This window comes from Myotis brandtii, unplaced genomic scaffold (assembly GCF_000412655.1).
Source record: "Myotis brandtii unplaced genomic scaffold, ASM41265v1 scaffold463, whole genome shotgun sequence".
In the NCBI taxonomy this organism is placed as follows: domain Eukaryota; kingdom Metazoa; phylum Chordata; class Mammalia; order Chiroptera; family Vespertilionidae; genus Myotis; species Myotis brandtii.
Window position 1 is genome coordinate 784,782 of NW_005367694.1, and position 10,556 is coordinate 795,337.

The following is a 10,556-nucleotide window of genomic DNA, read 5'->3' on the forward strand; positions in this document are numbered from 1 at the left end:
CCTGGAAGGAGGGCGGAGCCTCTAGAGGGCTCAGCCTGGCGACCGGAAAGGGTGGGATTTAGGGTGGGGCGACTTCCTATTTCGATTCTACAGCAGTCTTGGCCTTGTCCGGCCGCCGTAAGAGGGGTTGGGCTTGGTCTTCTCCCGCCAATTTAAAGTCGGGCTAGAACCTGAAGACCTTAAGGGCGGTTAGTGTCCAAAAGAGCGGCCCTAAAACTGAGTGTTCCGCTTTAGTTTCTCCAATTGCAGGTGAGGATTGTCTCTGTGTGTGTGTGTGTGTGGGGGGGGGGATTGTCGCGCTGCTGTAGGGACTGGGAGTGGGTCCAGGTCGAAGTAGCAGCGCCCTCAGCACAGTTTGGGGTGTTTTCCCTTCCAGACTCTGGTGGGAGAGGTTCGAGTCGGTTCTTGCTGGTCCCGGCGTCCAGCCGATGTTGATGCACGGTGGTCTGATTGATACTGTTTCATTTCACTTAATTCGCGGATCTGTTCTCCAGCCAGCAGCCAAAGTGCTCCCACGTCATTAGTTAAATCGTATCACTCAGTTTGCTTGGTGTCTTCTCCCGTGTCCTGAGGATAAACCCAACCTGGAAGTCGAGGATGCGTTTAGCTCCCGCACTGTTCCATTCTCGCCCCAAACTCGTCCCAGCCTCTGAGACTTGGCAACTAATAGTTGGCTTCTTGCTGTTCGGGTCTCAGCTTAGATTTCATCTCCTTCCCTTTCCAAACAGGTCCTCCTTAAGAGACCCTCCCCATCCCTTAGCACCGTTTTGTTTACTTGATACACTTGACCTGTTTGTAATTGTTTGTGCGTTTGTTTATTTTTTCGTAGGGAGGGAGTGTAACAGGTCATAGCAGGCGGAGATTGGCGTTTTCTTGTCTCGCTGCATCATTTACTCGCTTTAGGTGACCGTGGCCGTTTATTTAATCTCATCTGTCAAATGGGCTGTTGTGCTGACTAAATGAATAAAACATTCCAAACTATCTTGTATACTCAATACGTGTTAACTATTTTATTTATGACCTTCCTACAAGAATATACACTTCATGCCTGGCCGGTGTGGCTCAATGGTTGAGCATCAACCAGGAGGTCACCATTGGATTCCTGGTCAAGGCACATGCCTGGGTTGTGGGCTCTGTCCCCAGTAGGGGGCGTGCAGGAGACAGCCGATCAATGATTCTCATAAATGATATTTCTCTCTCTCCCTTCTCCCTCCCTCCCCCCCCTCCCGCTCCCTTTCTCTCTAACATCAATAAGAACATATTTTTAAAAAAAGAATATACACTTCATAATGATAAAACCCTTTTCTGCCATCACTATTTTTACAGATGTGGGACACTGAGACCCATAAAAGTATTCACTCTACTAGTATCCTGCCACGCCTGTCTCAATCTCCCAACTCCCACCGGAACACCAGCCACTAAAACTATGGGCTATTCTGACAAGCTTTCTTTCTGTGCCCTTGCTTACGCTCTTAGTAAGAACTCTTCTCCTGTATTTAAAGAGCTCCTCTAACAAAAACTCACTGTTGTCCACCTGAAACTAATATGACTTTGTTTGTTAATTCTAATTGAAAAATAGCCCTAGCTGGTTTTGCTCAGTGGATAGAGTGTCAGCCTGCGGACTGAAGGGTCCCGGGTTGCAGGCTTGATCCCTGGGGCACACAGGAGGCAGCCAATCAATGATTCTCTCTCATCATTGATGTTTCTATCTCTCTCTCCCTCTCCCTTCCTCTCTGAAATCAATAAGAATATATTTAAAAAATATAAAAATAAAAAACTGTGACCTTAAATTATTACTGCTTCCACCAAGAGCAATAATAAATTCGCTAACCCTTAAAATGGAGTGCTTTCCATGAACCAAGAATTATTTTTTTTATAATATACTTTATTGATTTTTTTACAGAGAGGAAGAGAGGGATAGAGAGTTAGAAACATCAGTGAGAGAGGAACATCGATCAGCTGCCTCCTGCACACTCCCTACTGGGTATGTTCCCGCAACCAAGGTATATGCCCTTGCCTGGAATCGAACCTGGGACCCTTGAGTCCGCAGGCCGACGCTCCATCCACTGAGCCAAACCGGTTAGGGCCCAATAATTATTTTGTGAACATTTAAAACCCATAACCTTTCAGGTAGGTACAACTATATTCCTATTCTATAGGTTAGCAAATTGAGAAACAAAGATTAAGTTGCTTGCTAAAGGACAAGTAAATATGGAAGAGCGCATAGTTTACATAAAAATTTTCCTTCCCTGTGCTGCACTTGCCATAGATTTTAAAACATATTCTGACGTGTATCAAAATAATTGTAATTAGCCGGACTGGCGTGGCTCTGGTTGAGAGTCAACCTATGAACCAGGAGGTCACGGTTTGATTCCCCGTCAGGGCACATGCCGGATTGCGAGCTTGATCCCCAGTGCGGGGTGTGCAGGAGGCAGCCAATCAATGATTGTCTTTCATCATTGATGTTTCTCCCTTTCCCTTCCTCTCTGAAATCAATAAAAAATATATATATTAAAAAAACACACAATTGTAATTGTTTGGTTATTGTTCCCCAGCAGTCTTAAAGTCTTAATCCAGAGATTGTTTTTCATTTTTCATCTTAGTATTCTGTTCTGACTCAGACCGCACATAAAATGAGTTATATAAATCTTTGTTGAGATGGTTATATGACTAAGGTTACAGATATACTCTTTGATTCAGCCAGAAACCTAATCCAGGTTTTTCTTCTTCCCCAGTATTGTTCATTTTTGTAAGATACTGGAAACATAAATGGATATTTATTTATTACTATTTTTTATTTTTATTTATTTATTTTAAATATATCTTTATTGATTTCAGAGAGGGAGGGAGAAGGGAGAGAGAGATAGAAACATCAATGATGAGAGAGAATCATTGATTGGCTGCCTCCTGCACACCCCCTACTGGGGATCAAGCCCGAAACCTGGGCACGTGCCCTTGACTGGAATCGAACCTGAGACCCTTCAGTCCGCAGGCTGATGCTCTACCCACTGAGCCAAACCAGCTAGGGCTATTACTGTTTTTTAAATCTCATCTGTGTTCTATGATATAGATTACCCCATTTTAAAAAATATGTTTTTTTTTTATTTCAGAGAGGGAGAGATAGAAACGTCAATGATGAGACACAATCATTGATCAGCTGCCTCCTGCATGCCCCTCACTGGGGATCAAGTGGACAATCCACGCATGTGCCTTGACTGGAATCGAACCCTGACCTGATTCATAAATCAACGCTCAGCCACTGAGCCACACTGGCTGGGATAATGGACATTTTTTTAAAGTTCATCTGGAACCTTACCATCCTAAGATATCCCATACAATCTGACTTCAGAGCTTTTATTGATTTTTTGCTCTACTGCTTAAAGGTTTATTTCAAATGAAACCTTATTATAATTTCAAGCCAGGTACACAAAATGCTAGAAACTCTAGGATGACATTGATAAGATTAGAATTGTTATTGTTCCTAAACCAATATGTGCTTATCTGGTGATAATCATAGCCTTTTCATTTCCCAACAAACTGGATCTGTTAAACAATAAAAACTGGTGTCTAATTTTGCGTATTGTCATAGGGAAGGCAGTGATTCTCGAATCAAAAACAGTCTCAGAAACATGTGGAATGAGATTGAGCTGCTAACAAGTGATGATACAGGAAGTGGGTACCTAGGTGTTGGATCAAGAAAAGAACATGGAACTGCTTTATATCAAGTAGATTTACTAGCCAAGATCTCTTCCGAAAAGGTAATGATTCTGATGCTGTTATTCACAGAATTTTACTGAGTGTTTGATAGGCCAGTAGATACCTGGTAAATGTTTTGTGAATGAATATAGCACCCTCTCAGGTAATCGAGGTTCAGTTTCACATTATTGGAAATTTCCATCTGAATTCCCCTTATATCTTTTTAAAAGAAAATATATTTTATTGATTTTTTTATAGAGAGGAAGGGAGAGGGATAGAGAGTTAGAAACATCGATGAGAGAGAAACATCAATCAGCTGCCTCCTGCACACCCCCTACTGGGGATGTGCCCATAACCAAGGTACATGCCCTTGACTGGAATTGAACCTGGGACCCTTCTGTCCGAAGGCCAACATTCTGTCCACTGAGCCAAACCAGCTAGGGCCCCCTTATATCTTAAGATTTGTATTTTCAAACAGAACTTTTCCTAGATCAGGAAGGAGGAAATAAAACTGTCTTTGTTCTCACATGACATGATTGTCCATGTCGAAAATCTGAAAGAATCGACAAAGAAAACTGTAATAATAAGTGATTATAGCATGGTTGCAGGATATAAGGTTAATATGCAAAAGTCAGCAGCTCTCCCTGGTACCAGCAATGAACAAGTGGAATTTTAAATTAAAAATACAATCAAAGGAAATCTGTGACCTTGGATTAGGCAAAGCCATTTTAGATAAGATGTTAAAAGCACAAGCAATGGAAAAAGAGATAAATTGCACCTTAGATGTATATTACTAAGTGGAAGAAGCCAATCTGAAAAGGCTACATTCTCTGTGATTCCAACTAGACTGTATGACATACTGAGTAAGAAGAAGACAGGAAAAAGATCAGTGGTTGCCAGGTGTTGGGGTTGAGAAGGAGGGATGAATAGGCAGAGAACAAGATTTTTAGGGCAGTGAAAATACTCTGTATGGCACCATAAGGGTAGCTGCCTGTCATTTGTCTAGACACACAGAATATACAACACCAAGAGTGAACTATAACGGAAACCATGTACTTGGGGTGATTATGTTGTGTCAATGTAGCTTCATCCTTGTAACAAATGTATCATTCTGGTGAGAGATGCTGATAATGGAGTCTATGGATGTGTGGGAGCTGGGGGTATATGGGAAATCCTCAATTTCGCTGTGAACCTGAAACTGCTCTGAAAAAATAATCTTAAAAAATTAGTTAGCCCTAACCGGTTTGGCTCAGTAGATAGAGCGTCGGCCTGCAGACTGAAAGGTCCCAGGTTCAATTCCAATCAAGGGCATGTACCTTGGTTGTGGGCACATCCCCAGTAGGAGGTGTGCAGGAGGCAGCTGATCGATGTTTCTCTCTCATCAATGTTTCCAACTCTCTATCCCTCTCCCTTCCTCTCTGTAAAAAATCAATAAAAATATGTTTTTTAAAAAAAGTTAAACAGTTCAAGCAGAGAGAACAGCATGGATTCATCTCTAGAAAGTGAAAGCACAGTTCGTGTTTTGCAATGCCTTGTGTAACTTTTCACTAGTCGAAGAAGCAAGTGAAAGAGCATAAGGGGTCAGAATGAGGTGGAGTTTTCAAGAATTACACCTGGAGAAGGTGACCAATGAAGTAGGCATAAAATGAACCGATTAGCCTAAAATTGACCATGGAAGAATATAGTTAACGTTTATTAAGCATGCTGTATGCAAGGCTGTCTTCTAAGCCCTTTACATGAGTTAATTTCATCTCCAAACAAGCCAGTGTTGTAGATATTATTAAAGGGTGTCCCAAAATTCACGCAAGAAGTAATTTTGATAGAAAACACAGGTTTATAATTAAAATTTTTTTATTGATTCATAAAGTATACAGTATAGGGTTATGTATGGAATAGCATATCGGGTAAATGGCCTCCACGGCTTTGCTGGCACATACACACTCTTTTGTTGAAATTTTCCATGACCGAAATGCGGCTGCTCAGGCAATAACAGTTAATGGTGCTCGCTATCGCGACATGATAATCCAGTTTTTTGTGCCTAAATTGCAAGATATGGATGTGGACAACATGTGGTTTCAACAAGATGGTGCCACATGCCATACAGCCTGAGAAACAATTCAATTACTGCATGAGTCATTTCCTGGTCGTATAATTTCCCGTTTTGGTGATCAGAATTGGCCGCCCAGATCATGCGATTTAGTGCCGTTGGACTTTTTTCTTTGGGGTTTTTTGAAGTCTAAGGTTTATGCCAACAAGCCCACGACCACCCACGCCTTGAAGGAGGAAATTGCGCTGTATCAACAAAATTCAGCCACATTTATGCAAAACGGTCATGGAAAATTTCAACAAAAGAGTGCGTATGTGCCAGCAAAGCCGTGGAGGCCATTTACCCGATATGCTATTCCATACATAACCCTATACTGTATACTTTATGAATCAATAAAAAATTTACAATTTTTAATTATAAACCTGTGTTTTCTATCAAAATTACTTCTTGCGTGAATTTTGGGACACCCTTTACTATCCCTATTTTACAGGAGAGTCAGTTGAGACATTTGTCCAGAGTACTCAGCTTTTTCAATCTCCAAACTGTCCAACTGCTTCAGGTTACATATGTGTGGGAAGCTTTAATCAACAGAAGCTGAAAACAGGAGACTCATATTTGGCTTGCATAGTGCTTTTTAAAATGTTGACTTAGCTGCCAGTGTTTAAAAATCAGAACATTTCACATAAAGATGCAGCTTTTCTTTTTTTAAAAAAAATATATTTTATTGATTTTTTTTACAGAGAGGAAGGGAGAGGGATAGAGAGTTAGAAACATCCATGAGAGAGAAACATCCATCAGCTGCCTCCTGCACACCCCCTAACTGGGGATGTGCCCACAACCAAGGTACATGCCCTTGACCAGAATCGAACCTGGGACCTTTCAGTCCGCAGGCCGACGCTCTAGCCACTGAGCCAAACTGGTCAGGGCGATGCAGCTTTTCTTGAGAAATTGGAAGATGTGGCCATGCCTGGCATCCCAAGGGGCTTTAATCTGGCTGATTTTGCTCTCTCTCTCTCTCCTTCTCTCTCTTTCTCTTTTCTTTACTGGGACGCTTCGCGAATTTGCAGGTCATCCTTGTGCAGGGGCCATGTTAATCTTCTCTGTATGGGTCCACTTTTAGTATGTGTGCTGCCAAAGCAAGCACTGATGTTGCTCTCTTTAAGTTTGTGTGGGCATGTACTCTCCAGTTCACAATACACCGCAGTCCCCGTCCCTGTCATGTCCCAGACCTGGAGACTTTATGCCAATCCTGGTTTGTTTATGTTGATGCCTGCTGGCTCCTATTGGCCTGAGATCAACCCGTAGGGAACCAAGGCTTGTGTTTAGGAAACCTTTGCCCTTTCCTAGCAATCCTGGACTATTTCCCTATTTTGTAATCTGAGTGGATTCAAGATACACTGTACAAAGAAAAAGCTTGACCAATTAGACACATGGGCTAAAAAAAAAAAAAAAAATAGGCCTGTCAGGTTTTAAACTTGGGTACTTGGGACTATGATGCTACTGTTGATCAGTATTGTTGAACATGTATAAAAATATCTTATTTTACTCATGCTTTTCCCTCCCACAGGCCTCATTAAATCCAAAGATACAAGCATGCAGCTTAAGTGATGGGTTTATCATTATAGCCGACCAGTCAGTGATACTGCTTGACAGTATTTGTAGATCGCTTCAGTTGCACCTTATATTTGGTAAGTTTAACATACTGTAAAGCAATAAAATATATTGGAAGCCACGTATTTGCTACCAATTTCTACTGCAATGCCTTTTCTTTATTACCTCTCAGACTCGAACTTGGACTAATTTCAAGACATTAATCTTGAGTGCCTTTTTTGTGCTGAGTTATTAGACTCAAAAGATATTGGGGTGAACCCTTCTCAGTAGGTCTAAGGCAGCGGTTCTCAAACTGTGGGTCGCGACCCCTTTGGGGGTCGAACGACCCTTTCACAGGGGTCGCCTAAGACCATCCTGCATATCAGATATTTACATTACGATTCATAACAGTAGCAACATTACAGTTATGAAGTAGCAACGAAAATAATTTTATGGTTGGGTCACAACATGAGGAACTGTATTTAAAGGGCCAGAAGGTTGAGAACCACTGGTCTAAGGGGAAACATACAGGTAAAGCTACAATTTACTTTACTGGCATGGCTTTTGTATTAGAATACAGTAGGAAACAGTTGAGCCCAGTTGTGTTCAGGTACCTGAATCTTGTACATAATTTCAGTATCATCAACAGATATTTGAATACTTTTAGAATGTGTAGCACTATAAAAAGCTTTCTCAATACTTATGACTTCTTCTTTGAGTTACAGAGCTTTAAATATATGCAAATATGGACTTAAGAGTAAATTAAGAGATAAGTGATTGTGCTGGAAAATAGGTGAAAATACTGTGAAAGCTTTTTCTGAAAATTTGAGAGGAAGATGATGGTTGAAGTGTTTGCATAAGAACTGAGACGACTGAAAAGGAATCCAGATATGCTTTTGAGAACACAATCTTGATTACACTATGGAGGCAAGGCGCTCCTATTTGGTGGGATCTTACCATTTCTACCCTGATGGGTCCACAAAATTCACAGTTTCACCAGTGAAGTCATGGGCTGTGTTAGTGTCTGATACATTTGTAGAAGGTACTTCTACTGAGCCCGGCTGGTGTCCCTCAGTGGCTGAGGGTGGATCTATAAACCAGGAGGTCACGGTTCAATTCCTGGGCAGGGTTGCGGGCTTGATCCCCTGGTGGGGGGCGTGCAGGAGGTAGCCTATCGATGATTCATTGATGTTTCTCTCTCTCTCTCCCTTCCTCTCTGAAATCAATAAAAATATATATTATTTTAAAAGATACTGCTACTGAATAATTTCAATTCTTAAGCAGTTTACATGCTACTGCTTTTATTCCTTCCCCTTCCCCTCTCAGCCTCCATTTCACTCCCTTAGGCCTCTTGCTGTTGCACAAACAAGAACTTCACCTCCTTCAAGTCTTTGTTCATATCTCACCTGAGCACTCTAATTAGTACCGCGCCGTGCATGACTCCTCTGAGCTCTTTCCCTGTTCTACTTTTTCTTTTTTTCCAGAGAATTTATCACCATCTTACATGCCACATAATTTTATTATGCTCATTGTTTATCATCTTTATTATTGCCTTAAAATTTGAGCTCCATGAAGATGAGACTCACATTCTCAGCTGTGCAGAAGGCCTAGAACAATGCTTAGCACAGAAACAGTTCAGTAAATATTTGTTGACTGATGAAGAGTCAGTAGCATTCTTTTCTACTTTGATTACAAATTTTTTAAGAAACATTTAAACAAAGCTTGAACAGTTGACTTGTAATGACAGAATGAATAATTTTTTGTTTTGAAAACATTTTCAAAGGTAGGTAGTAACTTCAATTTCAAATTTTCAGATACGCAAGTGGATGTAGTTGGCTTATGTCAAGAAGGACAGTTCCTATTGGTTGGGGAGAGGAGTGGCAACTTACATTTTATCCATGTGACGTCCAAGCAGACATTGCTCACTAACGTAAGACCCTATTTTGTTTTTCATTTCTTTTATCTAAATTCTAAATGATCTCTTAGACAACTAAAAACTTGAGCAAAGCAAGACTTAATTTGTGTTTTAAATTAAAAGAATAATGTTGCTCTTATTTAAATTTAAGAATCATGCCTTAGAAACATATGAAGTAAATGCCAAATTGTAAAATTAAGCTTTGCAAATATTCTTAGTATGCTTGTTCAAAATGGTTTTTCATTTTAAAACTAAAATGTTTGGCAGTTATTGCTAATGATAATCGATAGCTCTGTGATTTTAAAGAATATAATTCTTGATTATATTTCTCTGGGCTTAATCTTATATGAAATTAATTTGCAAATAGGCTTTTGTTCAGAAAGCTAATGATGAAGATCAGTGTACCTACCGAACTCTTGTTATTGAGAAAGATGGTTCAAGTGAAGGTAAGTTTTTTGAAATTTTTTATGTCTTCTAATACCCAATCAAAAAACCAGATTTATAGTAAATGAATTATGTAAATTCATTATTATGCTACCTACACAGTGTTAAATTTTCTAGTGATGTGATCAATATTATTGTAAGAAACAAGTTTTTATTGTAGTTTCTTTCAGAGACTTAAATGTACTTTTCCTAAATATAATATTCTAAACTAATTTTTACAGTTGTGAGAGTTCAATAGATCAGTAAGGAGACATTATATTCTTTTTTTTTTTTTTAATATATTTTATTGATTTTTTACAGAGAGGAAGGGAGAGAGATAGAGAGCCAGAAACATCGATGAGAGAGAAACATCGATCAGCCGCCTCCTGCACATCTCCTACTGGGGATGTGCCCGCAACCCAGGTACATGCCCTCGACCGGAATCGAACCTGGGACCCCTCAGTCCGCAGGCCGACGCTCTATCCACTGAGCCGAACCGGTTTTGGCGAGACATTATATTCTTTTAAAAAAATTTTTTTGTGTGGGTTCCAGCATATTTGTCATAGCTCCATTTCAACAAATGTTACCTGAACCTTAATTAATTAATTAATTAATTAATTTTTAAAATTTTTTTGGGGTTCCAGCATATTTGTCATAGCTCCATTTCAACAAATGTTACCTGAACCTTAATTAATTAATTAATTAATTAATTTTTTTTATATTTTATTGATTTTTTACAGAGAGGAAGGGAAAGGGATAGAGAGTTAGAGACATCGATGAGCGAGAAACATCGATCAGCTGCCTCCTGCACACCCCCTACTGGGGATGTGCCCGCAACCAAGGTACATGCCCTTGACCAGAATTGAACCTGGGACCTTTCAGTCC

The 10,556-nt window shown here is 40.1% G+C and overlaps 1 protein-coding gene across 1 annotated transcript in view; it reads left to right on the plus strand.

Annotated features, from left to right (window-relative positions):
• The first annotated feature begins 107 nt into the window (after positions 1 to 107).
• The window catches only part of KNTC1 (kinetochore associated 1), a 61,740-nt gene continuing 51,291 nt past the window's right edge, over positions 108 to 10,556 (plus strand). Inside the window, exons 1-5 of the mRNA XM_005875566.2 lie at positions 108 to 249; positions 3,590 to 3,758; positions 7,311 to 7,431; positions 9,148 to 9,263; positions 9,616 to 9,694. Coding sequence (XP_005875628.1) covers positions 3,630 to 3,758; positions 7,311 to 7,431; positions 9,148 to 9,263; positions 9,616 to 9,694 — 445 coding nt within the window. The 5' untranslated portion in view covers positions 108 to 249; positions 3,590 to 3,629. The remainder of the gene's footprint in view (positions 250 to 3,589; positions 3,759 to 7,310; positions 7,432 to 9,147; positions 9,264 to 9,615; positions 9,695 to 10,556) is intronic.